Below are 21723 nucleotides of genomic sequence, written 5' to 3' on the forward strand. Positions count from 1 at the left end.
ACCATTAATTCTGGAAAGCCAGTGTGGAATTAAAACGAGGCTTATGTATCTCATTGATGAAAGAACAGGGTTGATGATCTTTCAGTGCTTGTGGTTTCCTTTAAGCTGCCCCAGGAAACACTACCAAACCTGGGGGAGGAGGGGGAGGAGTTCAGCTCCAGTGCTCCTTAACTAATGTGGTTTGAATTTTATTTGCCTCCCAAGGCAAAATGTAAGGCTCATCTATTACTCATTGCTGCCATCTAATATTCTGCAGTAGAGTTGACATTACAAATCACATCAGAAAAGAGAACCTGCCAGAATGACTAAAAATTTAGGTTATACTTAATAAATCGTAGTCTCTGGCAGCTAATGAAAATGCAAATAATCACGGAGAGGCAGTGTTATTACTATAGGGGAAAAGGACTTAAGCATTCATGTACAACACCAACTATATATTTTATTAGTAAGCGGTGTCAAAATACCCTTTAAAAACTACACTTCATGGTACTTCCTGTGTATTAGGATTCCACATCTGTCATGTTGACCATTTTTTGGAGTACATTTCATGCAGGTAGGCGTTACAAGTTTCTCTTATGATTTTCCACTTCTTCAGCAATGATTTGACAAACAGCTCAGTCCTAATCATGTTTTGTCACTGAGTTAAGTGAGACATTTCCTGGTACTTCCCATCTCGCAATTAGAGCTGGAGATAATAGAATCTGTGGTATGCAATACTTGATTTGAGGTTATCATTGTAAACACAGTATTTCCAGTAAATGAGGATAGCTGCTTTAGTTCAGATTTTATTTTTCAGTCTCCAGTGCAAAATGAAATATTTTAACGTGGAGCTTTTCTTCATTGTCTCCTTACACCACAAGAGCAGCAACACACAAGGGGTAAGGAGGATCGGTTCAACTTGAATTTATATAATCATTCATTTTTGCTGACCATAATGCATTGATATTGATCCAGAAGGAAAACATTTTGTGCACAGTTCTGTTCTTCCTGGTGGTGTGCTTTTCACATTACTGAAGATTCCCAAAATATGCTCATGATAAATAAATCTATACATATAAATTCCTCTGCATTTTATGAGTCATCAGAGACTATAAACCACAACATCTGAAAGTAGATAGTTTCTCCTGACACAATTTTCATTTAAGAGATATGTGTTTCATTCACTGCTGTATGAGGTAATCCTTAGGGTGACCCTCATGTGCTTTTGCCATCATATGATACTCTACTGAATGTACAAAGTGCTTCCTTTGTGCAACAGCTCCCTATTTATAAATGGCAGGATTTTAAATTAGAGCCCACTTCCTTAAACAAGAATTTTTCTCATGAAGATGAATTAAAATTGTTGTACCCTGAATATTTATGAACTTTGCTACTGAAGTTCTTTGGGCTGAGATCCTATCACATGTAAACAAACAGCAAAGCAGTGAATTACAATTATGCCACAAATGGGAAGCACAGTTACACTTACGTCAAACTCTACGATGTTATTCTGGATACAGAAAACTGAAATGTATACTAAGAAATGGATTTAGAGTGCAAGTTTATAATAACTCATTGTCAAGCAGTCTATAGCTCAGGAAACAGATATGGCTGGGGCTAGAGGAATAGGCTGGAAAAAATACTACAGCAACTTCTTGCTATTAAGACTTCCTGGGTAAGAAGGAGATAAACACAGGTCCCCTGGATCAAGCAACACACACAGTTCTCTGCCCACAAAGCTGTCCTATTCATTTAAATGCAGAGAGATGGTTCACATGTCCACAATTCACACATATGTCTTGGCTACCTTTATTGGAATTCATGGAGCAGCTCACCTGTGCACAAGCTCCAAGGGTACACGAGCACATGCAACTAGATCAGTAGGGTGCACTTGTTTGAACTGCTGCCACAGTTCAAACATAACAGAAAAATAACAGGACAGTTAAGGCTCTGTTGCTGTGTGCAGCCTGATCCAATAGATGGCTTATTCTGATTCAGTCCCATTCAATGCAATGGGATTTCAGCCTAATAGGGATGTTTGTCCTTAGCACAAGTATTATGTCTTTACTTCAAACAGCAAGTGGCAACGTCTCAAAATTACCTAAACATTTTGATCTGTAAAGCACTCAAATGCTCTGGTTTGTTTGTAAAATATTATTGTTTTGTTTTTATTTTGTTTTCAGGAAACAGCTGACTTGAGCAGGTTTTTTGTGTTAATAATGTTGTTCTTTGCCATAAGTTAATACTTCTGATGATGCCCTTCACAAATAGCCCATTTCAAGGAACTTGCTCGTGGCTCTTCTTGTGTATGCAACCGATTGTGTGTGTGTGTAAGGGTGTATACAATACTCAAAGAGAATAAAAGCTCCAAGCACTGTTTGAATCTCACAATGACTTCCTGAGGTAAATTAGGCATAGAAAGCAGTCAATTAGCCTTAGGTCACATGGCAGGCTTCATATTTAAATTCAATAGTCTAGTCACTTCACACACTGTGGTCCCACTGACATTGTTGCTGTTACTGCAAAACTCATTGCTGGATAGCAGGTTTTCAACCTTTTTGAGTCCACAGCTCCCTTGACCAACTACATTCTTTGTGCAGCATCCCTGTGAAGCTCAGGAACCTAGTTGTGTCACCCCTTGCCTGCAGAGCTGCTTTTCAAACACAGTCCGTTGTGGAGTGTTCCCTCAGCCTCTTCTCCTCTCCCCTGGGCAGCCACAGCTGCCACCCCTGGTCTCTGGGCTGCCCCCCCTTGCCCAAAGAGAGGTGCCCCCTCACAATGCCCCACAGGGGCCTGGGAAGCACCCCCTGGCCAACCCCAGAGGCACCACTTGCCTGCAGAGCTTGTAGCCAGGGCTGCTGCAACAAACAGCTATGCAAGCCTTTGGGAGACAGAGACATGAGAGGGCATCAGAGAAGGGAGGGAAGGAAAGAGGGACAGAGGCCAGTGTTGCACCCCTGACCATCATTCAAGGCACCCCAGGGTGCCACAGCACACTGGTTGAAAACCACTGCTGTATAGTATCAGGCTTAGACCCATTAGGAGACCAGCAGGGGGAGTACTTTTCTTCCTTACTGGAGCACTCACAGCCAGGCTAGTGGCATACATTAGTAAGATTTATATCACTGGAATATGAACAGGGTGTTGCCTTTAGACATTATTCCTTAAGAGCATTGGGGTGTGCACCCATATATTTTTATTGATTATTTATTTCAACGAAGGAAGAAGGGAGTGGTGGTATGGGAAACAACAAGGCAAATAAATAAGGACAAGGAAGAGGCACAGAGGCAAAAAGTCAACATAACGACCTCAACAAAAGTGGTCAAGAATCCGAAAAAGAGAGATTTTTCCCACAGAGAAGAAGATCTGTGCCAAGTTGACCAGAGCAGGACAGATCGGGATGGCCAAGGGCTGGGTGACTCCTCTTTCTCCTTGTTTGCACACCACACAAGCAGCCCCTCACTCCCATGGACCTCTCTGCAAAAGGTGGCCAGCAAAGCTCCAGTGGAGACAGAGTCACGAGACAGTGACAGGCACAGGCAGAAGAAAAAGGCTGGAATGAATCCTGCAGAGGAGGAACTTCCTCTTCCTCCATTATTGCTGCTTCTGGAGCCAATCACCAGAGACAGATGCAGGCAGAAGCTGCAGATCTGTTCCAGCCTTTTTATTTTTCCTGCAACCCTCTGCTTCCCTTAATCCCCCCTCCCCATTAAACAAAGGGGGGGGCTGCCTGAGCATTAGAGTGTGGCTGACACACCTCATGCGCACATCTATGCTTCAGAGTAATGTATAAGAACATACAGGGTGTGCTTTTCAGGGCTTCAGAAGGCCTCAGACAAGTGCTGTCCAGGCCTCCCCAGAGGAGGGGAACTTTCCCTGCTACTCTGAGCAGCTTGCAGTCTTGCTGGCAAGTCTTGCACATGTTGGTGGGGTGTGAGATTGCTCCCTAACTCTAGAATTCCCTCTCTTTAGAGGCATGCATGGAGAAATTGTTGTTGTCCTCCACTACTCACCTCTCCAGCAACCACCAGGAAAGTTATCTTCCTCTGATGTTAATATGTAGGCAGATGGATACAGGACAATGCATTCTCTAAGATATCATGCTTTCTCAAAAATGGCATGAGAGACCTCTTTGTCATGAAAATACTCTTGTTTACTGCACTTCTGTTGTTAACAAACCACTTTGACATTTATTTGTTTAAGCACACCTAGACAATGCTAACCATTCTTGTATATGCAGTCCTTGCTGTCTCCTCCACCCTCTTATTTACCATCAAAGCAAATATTTGATCATCTATCACATCTGCTGCCTCTGCTCTTCAGAGTGACAGTGGCGAGCCAAGCAATTGGCTGCTTCAAGGCCAATGGCAGGTGGTCACACAAATATAATTTAGATTAGAGCGATGACCAATATAGATGGCAGCTGGTGATGCCTTCCTGCTGAACTACTGAGATCAAGAAGAGAAAAATACAGATGAGGTCTCCTCATCCTTGCCAATTACGCACAGCACTAGCTCACACATTGTGATGCTATAATTTCATGCTGATAACCATCCCTCATCGCTGAAATAACAGTAATAACAGTACAACCCTAAGCATTCTGACTGAGCCTCTCAGGCTTGCCAATCAGAAAGTTGGTGATTCAAATCCCTGTGACAGGGTGCTCTGTCCCAGCTCCTGCCAACCTAGCAGTTCGAAAGCACACCTGTGTGAGTAGATAAATAGGTACCACTGCGGCGGGAAGGTAAATGGCATTTCCGTGCACTCTGGTTTCTGTCACAGTGTTCTGTTGCACCAGAAGCGGTTTAGTCATGCTGGCCACATGACATGGAAAGCTGTCTGTGGACAAACGTAGTCTCCCTCGGCCTGAAAGCAAAATGAGCGCCACAACCCCATAGTCGCCTTTGACTAGACCTAACCATCCAGGGAGGGACGCGGGTGGCGCTGTGGGTAAAACCTCAGCGCCTAGGGCTTGCCGATCGCATGGTCGGCGGTTCGAATCCCCGCGGCGGGGTGAGCTCCCGTCTTTCGGTCCCAGCTCCTGTCAACCTAGCAGTTTGAAAGCACTCCTAAGTGCAAGTAGATAAATAGGTACCGCTTTATAGCGGGAAGGTAAACGGCGTTTCCGTGTGCTGCGCTGGTGCCGGCTTGTCAGAGCAGCTTCGTCACGCTGGCTACGTGACCCGGAAGTGTCTCCGGACAGTGCTGGCCCCCGGCCTCTTAAGTGAGATGGGCGCACAACCCTAGAGTCGGACACGACTGGCCCGTATGGGCAGGGGTACCTTTACCTTTACCTTTTTAACCATCCAGGGGTCCTTTAGCTTTAGCTTCAGCTTTTTTACACTCTAGTAAAAATGTTTAGGTTTCAGTGTAAACATCTTTAAAAAACACACAACTGTGGTCAGTAGCTAGTTTTTTCTGGATGGCTACTATAGGAGGACAGAGTTCATAGACTTGCATCGAGTTCTGTTCGTATAGCTGCCAATTTCTTTTCTTTTCTTTAACTCCAGGTAACAGGGAAGGAGGCAAAGCTTCTCATATGGCCAGATTTGGCCTGGAACCTCCAGTTGATGATCCCTCCCTTAAATATTGTATACAAGGTATAAAGGATTTATGAGGTGAGCCCACACTGTAGCAATGAAGAACTTTTTACAGGCCTTCTGTTTGTTTGCTGTATCGGATTAACATATTTAAATAAAATAAGAAAAGTTGGGCAGATGAAGCAGAGTTCCTTTGTAGGCTTACCACTGGAAAGCAGAAGCTTTGAAGTCCAGCTCTAGTTCATCAACTGATTTTCCACACCCAGGAGGCAAGCAGCACACACGCATGATATCCAGAGATTTTATATAATTTAAGAAAGGCATAAATGATGCCAGATACAGTATTTGTTAGCTTGCCAATATTTATAGCAACTCACAGAAGCAGGGTAACTACTGTAGGCCGCAGAAAATACATACAGTGGTACCTCGGGTTAAGTACTTAATTCATTCCCGAGATCCGTTCTTAACCTGAAACTGTTCTTAACCTGAAGTACCACTTTAGCTAATGGGCCTCCTGCTGCCGCCGCACCGCTGGAGCACGATTTCTGTTCTCATCCTGAAGCAAAGTTCTTAACCTGAGGTACTATTTCTGGGATAGCGGAGTCTGTAACCTGAAGGGTATGTAACCTGAAGCGTAGGTAACCCGAGGTACCACTATACTTTCTTCCTTGGATTGTACACTCTATAAATACATTGGGGAATAATATCCAATATCACCTAAATGGATTTCTGCTCATGCAGCAAGACTTCTCCTCCTTCTCTTCCCCCAAGCACCTTCCCAAGACACACACACAAACACACACCAGTCTCTTTCAGAGGGTGCTCCCTTCTCCAGAGAATTCTGCTGGCTAACATCTAGTGAACATTACACAAAAGCAAGTTTAAATTGAAAACAACACATGAAGAGCTGTGGCCCAGAACTTAAATAATACATTGTGGAACCAACATATATTTGTTTAGATGCATGCAAGGGTCCATGCTTGGAAAAAATGCCTCACCCTTAAAAAACCAAAATTCCAGGTATTACCAGTTTAAGAAAGATGTGTATCTGAGAAGATCGCATGGTCCTATTGAAAAAAACCATACACAAATAAAAACTCCCCCCCTTTTTTTTTTTTTTGCAAAGGAAACATTTCTCCTGAGACACAGTGAAGGATGAGGGTGCAGTGAGGAGTCAAGTGCTCCAAATAGAAGGGAATTTAATACAGCTGCTTGACACCTCCATCTACTTGCATTGATTGTTGTAAGACTATTTTGTGCAGTACTACCATCTAGTGGTCCCTTTGTAGCATGTCTTCTAATTATTTTTAATTCTTTAATTCATTGCATAGGAATGTTTCCTTGAATTCCTCGCTAGTATTAGAAAGTACCTAGCAGTTTCTGCATGGAAGAGAGCCATCCACAGTTAAGTAGCTGTTCGCCCCCTTCTTTCCAATAGTAATCCTGTGCCATTAAGCCATAGCAGCAGGAGGCCGTAACCTAACCAGGGCAGCTTTTCTCAATACAGGTAGGGCTGCAGTGGAGAAAAACGACAAACCAGGTCCTGAAGTCCTGCTAAGTAAAAGTGTTATTACTTACTTGCATTAGCAACACCAGCACTCAAGGTATTGTGTGCTGCTGAGCTCAGTTGTTGCATTTTGGCCCTTCTGTGTCTCATAGAATCATAGAGTTGGAAGAGACCACAAGGGCCATCGAGTCCAACCCCCTGCCAAGCAGGAAACACCATCAGAGCACTCCTGACATAAGGTTGTCAAGCCTCTGCTTAAAGACCTCCAAAGAAGGAGACTCCACCACACTCCTTGGCAGCAAATTCCACTGTCGAACAGCTCTTACTGTCAGGAAGTTCTTCCTAATGTTTAGGTGGAATCTTCTTTCTTGTAGTTTGGAACCATTGCTCCGTGTCCGCTTCTCTGGAGCAGCAGAAAACAACCTTTCTCCCTCCTCTATGTGACATCCTTTTATATATTTGAACATGGCTATCATATCACCCCTTAACCTCCTCTTCTCCAGGCTAAACATGCCCAGCTCCCTTAGCCGTTCCTCATAAGGCATCGTCTCCAGGCCTTTGACCATTTTGGTTGCCCTCCTCTGGACACGTTCCAGTTTGTCAGTGTCCTTCTTGAACTGTGGTGCCCAGAACTGGACACAGTACTCCAGGTGAGGTCTGACCAGAGCAGAATACAGTGGCACTATTATTTCCCTTGATCTAGATGCTATACTCCTATTGATGCAGCCCAGAATTGCATTGGCTTTTTTAGCTGCCGCGTCACACTGTTGGCTCATGTCAAGTTTGTGGTCAACCAAGACTCCTAGATCCTTTTCACATGTACTGCTCTCAAGCCAGGTGTCACCCATCTTGTATTTGTGCCTCTCATTTTTTTTTGCCCAAGTGCAATACTTTACATTTCTCCCTGTTAAAATTCATCTTGTTTGTTTTGGCCCAGTTCTCTAATCTGTCAAGGTCGTTTTGAAGTGTGATCCTGTCCTCTGGGGTGTTAGCCACCCCTCCCAGTTTGGTGTCATCTGCAAATTTGATCAGGATGCCCTTGAGTCCATCATCCAAGTCGTCTCCTTCCTTGGTTCTGAATGATCCCCCTCATTTGCAACTAAAATCTGTATTATGCCTGCTTCCAGATTGGTACCACACTCCTGGCTGGCACGTAATTCAGATATTATTTTTGTTCTTTGCCCCCTGATACAGGGAGGTGTGTTCCTTGATAACCTTGCTTCCATGCAAAGTGTTCTATGTGTTGTCCTCAACTCTCGGTCCTGTTCTTCTCCCTCCAGCCACATGGTGCTACTATTGATGTTCTAGTCCCTGTTCTGTTGGGTTCTGTGTGTTCCTACCCAGGAGTTAAGATCTGTGGGTGAAGTCCCTTCTTACTCAGGGACTTGTGAGCAACTATTCTCAGCTGCAGCACTTCTGCCCTCTTGACACCTCTGTTGATAATTAGACACCAGGTCCAAGTGCGGCTGATTACTCAAGCTTTTGATGCCTAACTTTGAGATATCACTGCCACACAACTTAAAAGTTGGGTATATGGAGTTCATGTATTTTCCCCTGTTTTTATTGTATATGGTCATTTAATCAGTAGCTACTCTGAGATCTTTAGAATAAATACATTTAGAAACAGAAGAAAGGATCCCCCTGCTAAATGCTACATCATTACAATCCTGAATTCAAGGGCCAAACATTTGTCATCCATGTACTCAGTATGCTTTGTAAAAGACAGAGTAAAGCAGAGAAAGGTTACTTGAGAATAATTGTCCGAGGGCAGTGAGTAGAAAAGCACACCTCCTGATAGTCTATTTATAATTGCATTCAGATCCCCTACCTGCACTAGATGTTAGGCAAGCACAAACGTTGACTGGTTTTAGGTGCTTGCTGAAGAACAGGGCTGCAATCTGACTAACTTCTGAGTAGACATGGTGAATATTGTAGTGTTCTGTGTTTTCTAAACATTCGCTGCTGTAATTACCTAGCTCACAGTATTTTAATTTTGTTACTGTGGATTTTCTGGTGGGGTGGGTGTGTTCTTATACAGTATGGTTTTTATTTAATTGTTGTAAACCACCTGGAGTTTTCCATGAAGGAGGATATATAATTTTTTTTAAAAAAAAAATGAAATAAAAATAGTCCCAAGTTTGATAAGAGCAGCTCTACTTCTCCTTTTCATCTGCAGGTGTGGCAGTGGATGTGCTGTACTGTTGTCTTGCCTCGGTAATGTACTGGATGAGAGGGAACAAACTGAATCCAGGTAAGATTGAGGTACTGTTAGTAGGTGTTTCCCTAGACTGGATGGGTGGCAGGTTGCCTGCTCTTGAGGGGTTCCACTCACTCTGAAGGAGTGGGTACATAGCTCAAGGGTACTTCTGTATCCTCTGCTGTTGTTTGAGGCTCAGGTGGCTTCGGTGGCGCAGAGTGCCTTCCATCAGTTTCAGCTGGTGGCTCAGCTACACCCCTATCTGGACAGACATAGTTTAACTTCTGTCATCTATGCTCTGGTAACCTCTAGGTTAGATTACAGCAACATGTTATACATTGGGCATCCTCTGAAGATGATTCAGAAACTTTAGCTAGTGCAGAATTCAGTGGCTAGGTTGTTCATCAGGGCAAGGCGGTATGAGCATATTACAGGGATCCTGGCCCAACTGCACTGGCTTTCAATTAGTTTCCAGGCTCAATTCAAAGTGAGGTTTTGACCTATAAAGCCTTAAATGGCTTAGGACCACAATTCCTCAAGGACCATCTCTTCCCATATGAACCGACTTGGACCCTCCACTGTGAGAGGTCTGGAGGGTGGCAACATGAGAACAGGCCTTTTCTGTGGTGGCTTCCCACTTGTAATTTCTCTCCACAGAGAGGTTCACCAGCGCCTTCATTACATATCTTTAGGTGCCAGGTGAAAATGTTTTTCTTTAACCAGGACTTTGGCTGATCAACATTCTATGCCCTTTTAAATGTGTTTGTGGGATGGGGGTTATTGTTTTTTTCTTGTTTTATTATGTATTTTGGGTTCTATGTTATGAACCACCCCCTGATCTTCAGATGAAGGGCAGTATACAAAATCAATCAATCAATCAATCAGTCAGTCAGTCAGTCAGTCATAATAATAGTCCTTTTATTCCCACTTACTCAAATATGAGTCTAGGCTGGGAAACAATGGTGTGAGCTTGACTACTAAACTTTGTTTTACTGAGCTGTTTTTTATTCTTATATTATTTTGTTGTTGCTTTGTTTTTGAACAGCTTTGTACTTTTTGAAATGAAAAGTGCTATATACATGGTTTTAACAAATAGTCAATCAACAGGGAATTTAATTTTTTAACATCCATACCCAATAGTGAATCAAATAGAGGAAGCTGACTCCCGTGTTTATGGCTCCCTGTATAAAATGAAAAACATGTACAGTAATTCATTCACAGAGACACTCGCTCCACTTTTCACCTAAAAATATCTTAGAAAAAGCAAGCCAGATGTGACATCTGAGTAAGAAGCAAACAAGATACACAGGAAGGAAAACCTAGAGGAGAAAGAGGCTCCAGGTATCACATTCCCTGTATAGATAGCCCTGCTGTCATTGGTTGTGATAAATAGCAGTTGCAGAAAGAGGAGATGTCAGGAAGTGGTTCTGTCAAACTGCCCAGAATAGCCAATAAATTTGCAGAAGGTGATAATGACACTTGTCTAGGCTAACAGGAATAAACTGCTAGCAATGCCTGAATTGTTGCAATGTTAGTGCTGGTAGGTTTATGACACAAGGACATTGAGGGATAATAATGCACTCTGTGCAGTATGGAGGACATACATGCGCATGCAAAATTATTTTTGAAGATTTAGTTGTGAAGGTTTTGTTTTCCTGTTTATGAGTTTTATACAACCTGAGGTGCCTTTTTCTTTTGAGGAGAGAAAAACGCAATTAATCTCTTTCATGAATAAGCATATCTGTCAATATGATTTAAAAACAAAATAAATAACCTTGGGTGAAGATGTCTTACAACCATATAATTTGTTTATTGCATTTTGTAATTACTACTGGCAGTGGCTCTGGCTTGGCTCTTTTCCAGCTCTGCAACCTGGGGTCTTCTGACTTTCAGCGACGGGACACATTCCTCCTGGGGAACTAGAAGCCATGTGGACCACATGTCAACAGTGAGCAGGAACCAAAGGCAAAGGTGAGCAGGGAGGCAGCTCTTACTATTGTACAGCAGGCTACAGTCCAGCTAGCTGTGTCTTCTTCTACCCAGGCAAACAAGAGGCATTAGCTTAGTTCAAGGGCCAGGTAAAAGCATTGGATAGGGAATAGAGCAGCACCAGGAAGGTGAGTGGTCTGAGAGGTACACGACATGGCTAGCCCTGAGGGCCAGAGGGGCCTGCTCAGGCTCCATCCAGCCCCAGGCCTAAGGTTCTCCCACTACTGCTTTAGCTGGAGATGACAGGAAGTGAACCCAACACCATTGCAATGCAAGGTATGTGCTCTGTCTCCAAGCCATGGACTCTCAACCTGCAGCCCAGCTGAAACAATTGTTTTATGTTGCTTCAGGGCTTTTTAGATGGAGCTCACCAGAACTCAGTTCCGGCACTTCTCAGGTGGGCACCATTGCCATTCAAGGGAGTTCATGGTGAGTTCCAGCACCTTTTCCTAAAAAAAAAAGCAGCACTGGGTAGCTTAATTTTTGCAAGCCAGACTCCAAAGCCGCAGACCCTATTTTTAGAAAGCCCACCCCACAATCTGCAATATCTCCAAATTTATGATTTTCTTTACAGTATATGGTTGTTGTGAGAACTGCAGATAGCAAAATGTGAAGCACTCTACAATGCCAGATAAAATACCCTAGTAATAGGGATTTATGTGGAATTAGAAGTAAAAGAAAATGGAGTGCCAAGATTTCAGATGGAAACAAGAGCAGGGGGAAATCACTCTCAAATCGTGTGGCAGTTTTAAAACATCCCAAAGGATGAATCTTTGTCTGTCAATCCATTTTGCCCCTGCCTTTTAACACATTTTTTAAGTCTATCTCCACTGGACCACCACATTTGGCATTGGAAAGGATTATGGTGGTGGTCTGATTCTAGTGCCGCAGATTGCTAGTTCCGCTACCTGTGTTGGACGGGTTGAGAACTATCCTTCAAGGACAATGTAGTCACAGCATATCTAAGAAAAGACAATAAACAAGACAGTGTGGCTGCAAAACATGGCGTCATACTGCCTATTTTTACTCCACTTATCTCATGAAGCTTCAAAGCAGCTTATAATAAATAATACAGTGAAAATGTTTCTGACATAAATGAACGCACAAAGGTGGCTGTCTTCCACTTGATGTGTTTTCTTTCTCCTTTTTATTAGTTTCCTCTTTCAGCGACAAGGTATTTGGTTTGCTGCTCTGCAGAACTGCCCTCTCACCTGTCTATCAGTCACTTCAGACAGAAATGGTGTTCCATATTTGGAGATATTTGAAAATGAGTGTTGGAAGGCTGCACAAGTGGAAGGGAGGCCGAGACCCTCTGCATTCTTTGCTAGCTTCAGATTGTTCCCCACCCACCACACTAAGAAGTTCTAATATTAACTGTGCATCTAATTTAATATCATCTATGCCTAATATTATGTGCAAATGTACTAGGGAAATAGTACAGGGCTGGTTGCAGATTGTAGATACAAAGCAATGAAGGTTGTCCAGTATGTTCAAAGGATGTGCTTAACTAGAACTTTGTGGCACAGCCCAACCTATGGCTTTTATCACTTTTGTGATGTCATGGTAGCTGGGTGCATTGTTTCTGGGTAGAAATGGTGCCCATGAGTGCTGGTTCCTTTATATCTAGGCACTGTTGCACTTACTGCCAAAATGAATTCACTTTTTACATCCTCCTAGGCAAGAGAATGCATCACTGCTGCCATCTCCCTTTCAGAGTCAGGAACGTGGGCTACAGAAAATCCATATTCTTCCACAATGTGGCATGCCAGGAAGGCAAATAATTCCAGCATTCCCCGAAGTTAACAAAACAGTGATGGAATTCAGCAGCTCAACAGATCAGTCACCTAGTTCTTTTAAACTCAGTCTTGCTCTCATAACAAATGTCTACACTATAATTCGATTATTTTTTCTGTCTGTGAAGAGCGTCACTATAGGCAGGCAACAAGCACTCAGCATTAAATTGTTGATTGTTCATGACAGGTGGGAGTAAGCGTTAGGTTAATAGAAGGTTCCTTGCCCTGAGATTAAGCAGAGCAACATCTGTCAGGCGGAAGTTCTACCCTTTGCAAAGATGCAAGCTTGTAAGCCCTTGTTGAACAACAATAATCAGACCTGCATCTAAAATCAAACCCTTAATAGTGTTATTACTGATGACACCCTTCCTTTTGCTTCATGTAAACCTGAAACACCCAATTCAACATAAGAAAGGGAAAGAGAAAATGTGTGCCAAGATAAATAGGTATTGTTTTTGATGTGGACTAAATGTTTCTCCTAATGTACTATTTTATTAACAGCTACATTGATTTAGATTTGCTATCACGGCTTCTGGAATAAATCCATATAACTTTTCTGTTCCATATCCAAAAGCAGAAAGGCTTGTTTTTTTATACAAGTTATATTGGATCAACAATAAAGATCTGTTATCAAGAAGCTTGGTTCAGCCGATACTTTCTATACGCTCCCAAACTATGTGTGTGGTTTGCTTTTGCTCTGAGTAATGAGAGTTTCATTGTGGTAGCAGGGGCATCTCAGAAGTGCAAGCCACAGATAATCCAAACATGTGCCACCCACAGACAGGAGACTCTACTTACCTAGTTGATTCCTGGAACCAATTACCATATCTCATGCAAGTATTGCCTAACATTTGGCCATGAATAATCTCGGTTGAATGAATGGATACCAGCCAACGAGCATATCCTGCTTTGAGTAAACAAAATTTGACATGTTCTGAAGAGTTTCAAGCTCCTCCCCTTTCAACAGGTGTGGCTATTGCTGGCTCTGGAGAGCAAGTACACCAATATTGGTTCTCTGTTCGATCATTGCTGAGCAAGGTATTTGAAGGAAATGCTGCTCTGTCGGTAGCATGCAATCATCTTCATTAAAGATCCGAAGAGCAGCATGAGCCCACTTCAAGAATCATTGGTGTGCACAGAGCTAGCCCTATGATGAGGCAGAGTGAGCCAGCTGCCTCAGGCGGCAGATGATGAGGTGCGGGGAGTGGCCGGAGCTGTGAGTGCCATGTGGCCTGTGTTGTACCCCCTATGCTAGCCGGCTGCCCTCAAGTGCAGTGGAAAACACTGGCCTTTCACCAGTACTGGAATAAAGCTCAACTGTCAGTCCAATTGGTTTCTGTATGTGCCTTGCGGGGGCACCATCATGTCCTTCGCTTCAGGCCTCAAAATGTCTTGTGCCAGTCCTGGATGTACATCTAAAAGCAGGATGGAAGCCATTCTAAGTCTCGTTAATTTCAATGGGAGTGTTATACACACACGTTTCAACCTCTCCCATTGAAATAAAAGGGATTCAAAAGTGATTAACTTTGACTGACTCATGCCTACATGTGTCAGGACTTCGTACATTAATACTGTTAATAGGTGTAGAAATACTTCAGCAAACAAAAGTGGTGCAATTCAAAAACAAACCAGCCAGAAACTCTTCTTTCTCCTTTATTGATACTGCCAATATGACTACCTTTACACAGGTAGATTGCTTTCCTACACAACATGCACTCTTTTTGGATTAATTTGGAATTAATTTGTTTTTCTCTTCTACACCTCCTAAAATTATCAAATTAACACAAGAGCTGTACCTTAATCAGTTTCACGTCTTCCTTTTAAGCAATTATATTAGCTTCCTTTCCCCCCAAGTCTGTGTAAAGGTTACTTGGCAAGAGTACATGCATATGACAATGAAACGAAGACCAATCCACCACTAAAAGATAATGCACGTAAAAACATAATACAGTACTTTGACATTTCAAATAAATACCCACATAGAGATGTAATTTTAAAATGTAATCATACCACTTATGAATCAATACTGTAACCAAAAAAAAAGATGAAAATATATGTCCCCACCTCTAGGAATAATAAAGTTTCTTCCAGCAAACAGAAATCTTTTCCCCACGTCATTTATTATTACAATTTCTACTCTTTTTTTCTCTTTAAAGGAAGGTGGTTTCTCCTCCCCTGAAAAGTACCAAATTTGATCATTCAAAGTTACCCTCAACAAATAGCACCAGTAGGTCCATCTTTGTTGATGCACATCTCCGTTTCTGTTTCCTGAAATCACCATGGATTAGATACAACATGCAAGAGAAAAAAATATTAAATGCATTGTTCTTCTTCTCCTCCACATTTGCAAACAATACTATGGTTAACTGATCCACCACCATACAAAGCTACCAGAACACCAATATTCCCAAAACAACCTCTGTACTGCAACCACAAATGTGTTAATACATCTTGCTTCTTATTTTGTTCAATAAAGTTCGTTTGGTTCGCAAAGTATATTTTGGGGTGTTTCTTTTCTTCTTCGTCGTCTTTTAATAGTTGTCTGCTTGTTCTTTTCTTCTATGCCCCTGAATTTGCATGATGAAGTATCATTGACTAACAGAATTTTTTACAATTTGCGCATATATCATCTCTATAGTAGGTCTACCCATTAAAAAAAAAAAATTATGTGCGGCAGGGGAGTTTGCACTTATTGCTCCACATCGTGACTAGGTTCCAAAGCCGTGGTTCCTTTCTTTTCGAAAAGACTAAGCTAGCCTAGGCTTCTCCCTTTAAAATTATGAAAGGCACTACTGGCAACAATTAAATCACAAAAAGGCGCTGAAATAGAACACCCTAGCACTGACAACTTTAGAATTTGTCTTTCTAAAATGTACCACAATTTGGCACAATAAAACAAAGTAGTAACAAAAACAATTCCAATTTGGAATTTAAGTGGTATAATAGTTGTATAAAATTCTGTTAACCAATCATACACCATTAAGATTTTCCTAAAACCCAGACATTCTGGAATTTATAGGTAACACTAATATTTCTTTTCAAGTGCCTATAACTGTTTTAACCAGAGCAAAGTCAAGTTTTCTTCTTGTTACATTGAACTATTCCTAAGAATAATAATACAATATGAAAAAACCCCAGAATTTGAATACCCTGGATTTCTCAATTAACATGGCAGTTAAAAATCAGTAATTTAAAACAGATAAAGCTTAACATTTTATAAGAAAGAAAGAAAGAAAAAAGCTGCTGGTGCACAGCACATATACAGTTTAGCAGAACTCTTGGCTTGTGTTGGAAGTTCTTTTCTAAACACAGCGTAGAGCAAAACAATATCGTATAAAACTCTGCCACATGCGGATGGGAAAACAGCAAGCACAAGTCCAAAATGGAGAGAGACTATGCGCATAAGTCACTGGATTTTCCCCACCCCCCCTTTTCATATAAACTCTTCTACAAAAAAAAGAATAAAAAGACGTTAAAGTAAATAGCAAAATATTAAAAGTGCACAGGTTTAAACAATCAGACCATTGTTGGTTGTTGTTGTTTTACATGAATGCTCTATAATGACAGTTACAAAATAATAATAATAATAATACCCATGTGAACCTTTCTAATAGGCCATAATAAGCTACCATGGCAATTATCAGATGATGAAGTAGGTTTCTTCAGCATTTGTAAGTTTTCTTCCTGCAGCAGCACTTAAAAGGATAAAGCTTTGTTTGTTTGTATCCAGACATAATATGCCAAAAATAAAAAAAGATGGTTGAAAGCGAGGGGGAAGAATACCCAACAATGCACGTTGCATATTAAAAATTATGTGGTTTTTGCCTTTTTTAGGGGGGGAGGGAAAGAGAGGTTCATGGTCAATGGTTTCCATTCTTTGTGCAACAGGCTACCGCCACTTCTAACCACAACGACACAGGCTAAGATACGAAGTTGCACAGTTTCAATAGGCTTCTCCGGGAGCTACTCTACAGCTGGAAAGTGGAAAGTGGGGGGAAAGAAAAAGAACACAAAAAAACATTAGAAATGAAAAAAAGAAAAGAAAAAACCCTGGTCATTATTCTTCAACTCAAGAACGGAAAACTTCAAATACACACAGGGGTGTGCTGCAAGAGCTCCATCGCACATTAGTCAGCTGAGGGGAACCTGTTAGTCTTCTAAGGTAAAGCAGTCGATGCAGCTCAGGTGTGCTTTTCAAGCATCTGGAACAATGCTCTGACGCAAACTGTTAGCAAAAGCTGTGCAGGAAGAAAAGTTCCTTACAAGTCCTGAATCAATATGCTACTCAAGCAGTAAGTAGGCAGCGGTGAGTACGCGAGAGAACTTATCAATGAAGCATAGCGCAGCCCCTCCGGAAACATGCAGCTCAGTCAGTGTATCATGCCAGCCAATGAACAGAACAGGAAGTCATCCAAGAGAAAAGTCCTGCTTTGTAGAGGTAGGTGATGGCTTAGTATGTTTTCCATGCTGTATCCCAACTCAACAAGAGCAAAAAATAAGAGCATTTTTTAAAAACAAAAAACCCAGACACTGATTTAGCAGGAGTTAGTCTGAGGAAGCCGGTAGCACAACGGGTGAAAGTCTGTCCCAAACATCTTTTATCAAAGCTTACACACAAGAAGAAGAAAATGACATGGGGATTATTCAGAGTTCCTCTTCCTAGCAAGTTTAAAACCAATCCGGGCACAGCAAACTGACAAATGTCAGAGTGCTTCTGGGCTGCTCCGGAACGCAAGTCTGCTAGCTAGGCACAGCGACTCTGAATACTCCAGACGTAAAAGGGTGCAAAGCCTTTGTGGTCGTAAAACAGCCATAGAGATCACCATGGAAATTGTTAGTAAGCCAGCTGAAAACTGTAAATATGCTGTCTTGAGCAACATGAACAGACACTGATAGACACTGTCACCATCTCACAAACACTGAGACTTCCCTATTTCATTTCAGTGAACTTGAAAACTTGCCAATGCTATCGATTCCATAAAACTTCCTTTTCTGCCCCCCACCCCCCACCTGAGTATTCTTGTGTTACAAGCACCACCAGAGAAAAGGATATATTTAGAAAGGTTATTATCAGCTCCCCATCAATGCGAAAGCAATAGCAACCACTGCTGCTAATGGAGCAAAATAGTTCCATATTCTAAATGCCTAGTTATTCCCAAGGCATTTTGTTTCAAAAGGGGTGGGTTCAAAAGGCCTTTTGGATTATTGTGCATCAAAGAGGAGAAAAGCAGGACTGAACATTTGCTAAAAGGTGTTCTGCTTCTAAAAATATCAAAGCCTGCTATTAAAGCTCAAAATCAGGAGAATAGGCTGTGTTTTCTGCAAATGTAGTAATAAAGTGAGGTGTATGAGGCTTGCTGTTCTGACACCAATTTTTTTAAAAAATATTGTGTTTGCTGATTCTTCAACAATACATTAAAACTGGATCATTAAGAATTGTTTATACATCAGCAGATATAATGTCAATTGTGTGATTTCTAGCTGCCAGATTCTCTGTTTATTTTTTTTCCCTCCTTGCAATTTTTTGCAATTTGTTTTTGTTCCTAATCTCTTGAAGGATCCAAGCACCACTCTGCTTCCTTCTGCCAGGAAAACAGGGAACACTCCCCTTATTACGTTACAGTAACACTGCTATATCTCCTAACTACTTTATAGGCAGAGCGGCAATACAGAGGAAGCAAGCTGCTAATCATCTAGAAAGAATAATGTAAGATGAGGCAGTAACAACACCAAGATTACTGTTATTATTAGCATGGCTTTGGGAGGAGGGGAATGTTACTACGGTCAGCAGACGCAGCTGTGCTGTCCTGCATTACTTCTTAGTAGTATTCTAAGCATACAAAGTTATTTGAAAAGAGTACAAAATGAACAGGGCTTTACATTAAAATAAAGTTTGAGGCTAGGCACTTTTGAATTGTTTTGTTTCTTTTTCTTTACAAAAATGTGCCTTGTTGTGCTCCTTAAATTTATCACAATTTAAAAAGCATCATTCCCCACTCCCAGTCTTGTATCATTACAATTTCTATAGGCACCAATTATGAAGTACACTTTTTTAAAAAAAACAAATATTATCAAACTTATTGAAATTAAGTGGCCAAAAAGGCCCCTTAAAAGTTCAATAATGGACAAATCATCTTTTTTATAGATGAATATGCATTTACTAACCTACTTCATAATTATGTAAAAACAAGAATAAACTGGTTATTTTTTTATTTCCTGTGCCTAGAATGTAGAGCCCTGTGAAATGTGTGCTTGCATTAAAAATGCAATTTTATTTCATCTTTTTTTTCTTTTTTGCTTGAACAAAAGACAGAGCTCTGTAATACTATCCTATTAAGCCTTAATACTGACAGTTAAGGAGAAATGCATTGCAACTTGACAATACTAGAACACACTCCTATTAATTCTGTACACGTATACGGTGCAGATATAGTAATAATGAGCATGACCTTACGTGCTTTAAAATCTCATTGATTGAAACAAAAGAGAGTTAAACACTTGTTTAACTTTCTCAATGAAAATCAAGGAGATTTAAAGTTAGACTAACTTTGGCTGGACGGTGCCCAATATGTAATGCACCTTCTTCCTGGCAAATTACACTGCCAGAAGCAACAACAACATGATACTACAGAAATCTTTGTAGTATATGGTATTGTCCCACAACATAACTGTTCTGAAACATTGAGATCCTAATTTTGCTTTCTTTTAGTGTAAAGTTGCGTTCCAGAATCTCCTCTCTCTCTCTCTCTCTCTTTTTTTAAATTGTGCAATTTTCAACAGGTTAACCCTCTGAAGCGAAGCAAGGAAGGAAACCCAGGAATTTCAGAAGGCATCCTTCCTACTAGGTTGTCCTAGCTCTTAACAGCTTATAAGAAAGCTTTTTTTGGCTTTTGCTAAGTGGTAATAATGAAAGCAACTACCTGCTACAGCAGATTTAATTTAGATTCATTTCTGGTTCAAAACACAGATTTCTTTACACCCAACATTACACATCTAATTTTTAAGCACTGCATTTCACCACTTTGCAGGCGTATTAAACAAGGAGATGGCTCTTGCCAATGAAATTATCTCCATTGTTTGAAAAACTGCTTAGAAAGGATCACATCTGCGCTAGACAAGCTACAGTTAGTAACGCCAGGCGTCGTACACCTGGCCTGCACCTTTAACACTTACCGATAAACAGCAAAACCAAAGTCGCTCCTTCTGGAAACAGCCAAGTGCTTTCCCATCATTAGCTTGTTAACAGCATCCCCCCTCCCCATGCTTGTGAATCAGTTACAGTTAAGACCACTATAATACAACCTGTATTACATGGTTTAACAACATACTAGTACAAAGCCACGCACCACCGCAACATTAATATAGTGGGGATTTATGCTGACATTCAAACAGCACAAACATCAGATGCATATTTACGGCCCCTCTCTCTCTCTTTTGCCTTCTTAATCGCAATAGATCTTATACTTCTCGCTGCAAAACACCTGGTTATTAAGAACAGATCCTTCGGATCTGTCTCCGCATGACCGTATGTGACTTACACTGGGGTTACTACTCTTGGCTTTGGAAGCAGATTTTGTGCGCACCCTTTTGGACTGCTCATGGTCCAGCTCAAGATGCTCAAGGCGCTGGGTCAAAGCCAGCTTTTGCTGGATGGCCATTCGGAGCAAGGAGTTCAGCGTCTTCTTTTCGTCTTCGGCCGCGGCAAGCTGGCGTTGCATTTCATCCAGCTGGGTGACGTACTCGTCACACCTGCAATGAGAAAGAACTTTTAAAGCAGCATGGCTTTTTTGCTACCAGCATCCAAGAGTTGGTTCACGTATTAACTTTCAGACACATTCTTTGGACTCACAAAGGACAGGCTACTCGTACAGATAGCAGGCACTTACATGTCAAGAGAGCACACTGATCTCAGCTGCAGCAGCTTCTAGGGACTCTGAAGGGGCAAAATAGATCTTTCAGCTTGAGAAGGTTGCTATAACTGAGATCCACGAGTTCCTGGCTTACATGTTTTACCTATTATGGAAGCATATGGCTTTCATGACTTACAGAAGTAATCAAGATTAATCAGTTCCAAGACTGCTGTGTCCCAAAGGCTATGAGATGCAAGGTTTTCATAGAGAGCACAAGATTTTGATGTTGACATGTGCTTTTAGCAAGTGAACCCCCAAACACACACAGTAATTTGAGGAGTTACATATCCTTCAACCAATAGGTAATATTACCAAGTCGGCATCTGTTGACTCTGTATATGGTTAGGCACCTCATATAAATCTCCAGCATTGCTAATATAAAAGAACACCATCTTTCCCTTCTCTTCTGCTCTCTGCTTCACAAAGGCCTGAGGGTTTTTTCTTAAGGCTGGAGACAGAACTGAATAAAGTATGTGATTTTACATTTTCAGCAATGGGGAATGATAGAATCAGAGTTGTAGAGCTGGAAGGGTCCCTGAGGAACATCTAGTCCAACCCCCTGCAATGCAAGAATATGCAGCTGTCCCATATGGGGATCGAACCTGCAACCTTCTTGTTATCAGCACCATGCTCTAACCAGCTGAGCTTTCCGGTTTTTGCTTCTTAGCTCCAGTAGTCCTGGGTGCATTCTGCAATCTGTCTTTCACCTAGCAAGACTCCTAATCCTGTTCCATGTTAAGATGGCTTTAACTGCAGACTTTGGGGGCAACAAGATCATGCCTAGATTCTTCTACACCCTGCTTGACAT

At 41.6% G+C, this 21723-nt stretch overlaps 2 protein-coding genes across 4 annotated transcripts in view; one reads left to right on the forward strand and one right to left on the reverse strand.

The window, feature by feature from the left end:
- Nucleotides 1-835: 835 nt before the first annotated feature.
- On the forward strand, nt 836-15501 carry LOC309334531 (uncharacterized protein). The gene is made up of 5 exons (XM_081848914.1): nt 836-878; nt 5490-5597; nt 9203-9277; nt 11087-11194; nt 12890-15501. The coding sequence occupies exons 2-5, from the start codon at nt 5593-5595 to the stop codon at nt 13200-13202; spliced, it is 501 nt and encodes a 166-aa protein (XP_081705040.1). The 5' UTR covers nt 836-878; nt 5490-5592; the 3' UTR covers nt 13203-15501.
- BICD2 (BICD cargo adaptor 2) overlaps nt 14646-21723 on the reverse strand; it is an 89925-nt gene continuing 82847 nt past the window's right edge. Inside the window, exons 7-8 of one of the 3 annotated variants that reach the window (XM_081848862.1) lie at nt 20589-20754; nt 14646-16979 (exon numbers count right to left, since the gene is read on the reverse strand). In XM_081848862.1, the coding sequence (XP_081704988.1) occupies nt 16974-16979; nt 20589-20754 (172 nt within the window). In that variant the 3' untranslated portion in view covers nt 14646-16973. Of the gene's footprint in view, nt 20755-21723 lie in introns of all 3 variants that reach the window. The other 2 variants (XM_081848861.1, XM_081848860.1) reach the window with 2 other exon arrangements.

The sequence above is a fragment of the Podarcis erhardii genome (genome assembly GCF_964252035.2).
Source record: "Podarcis erhardii genome assembly, chromosome: 2".
In the NCBI taxonomy this organism is placed as follows: Eukaryota; Metazoa; Chordata; class Lepidosauria; order Squamata; family Lacertidae; genus Podarcis; species Podarcis erhardii.

Bases quoted from the DNA above. Each gene is read 5' to 3' on its own strand.
- LOC309334531 (XM_081848914.1), top strand. The intron at 9,278-11,086 runs GTAAGATTGAGG...GCTCTTTTCCAG, and splicing joins AGGGAACAAACTGAATCCAG to CTCTGCAACCTGGGGTCTTC. The intron at 11,195-12,889 runs GTGAGCAGGGAG...ACATCCTCCTAG, and splicing joins AGCAGGAACCAAAGGCAAAG to GCAAGAGAATGCATCACTGC.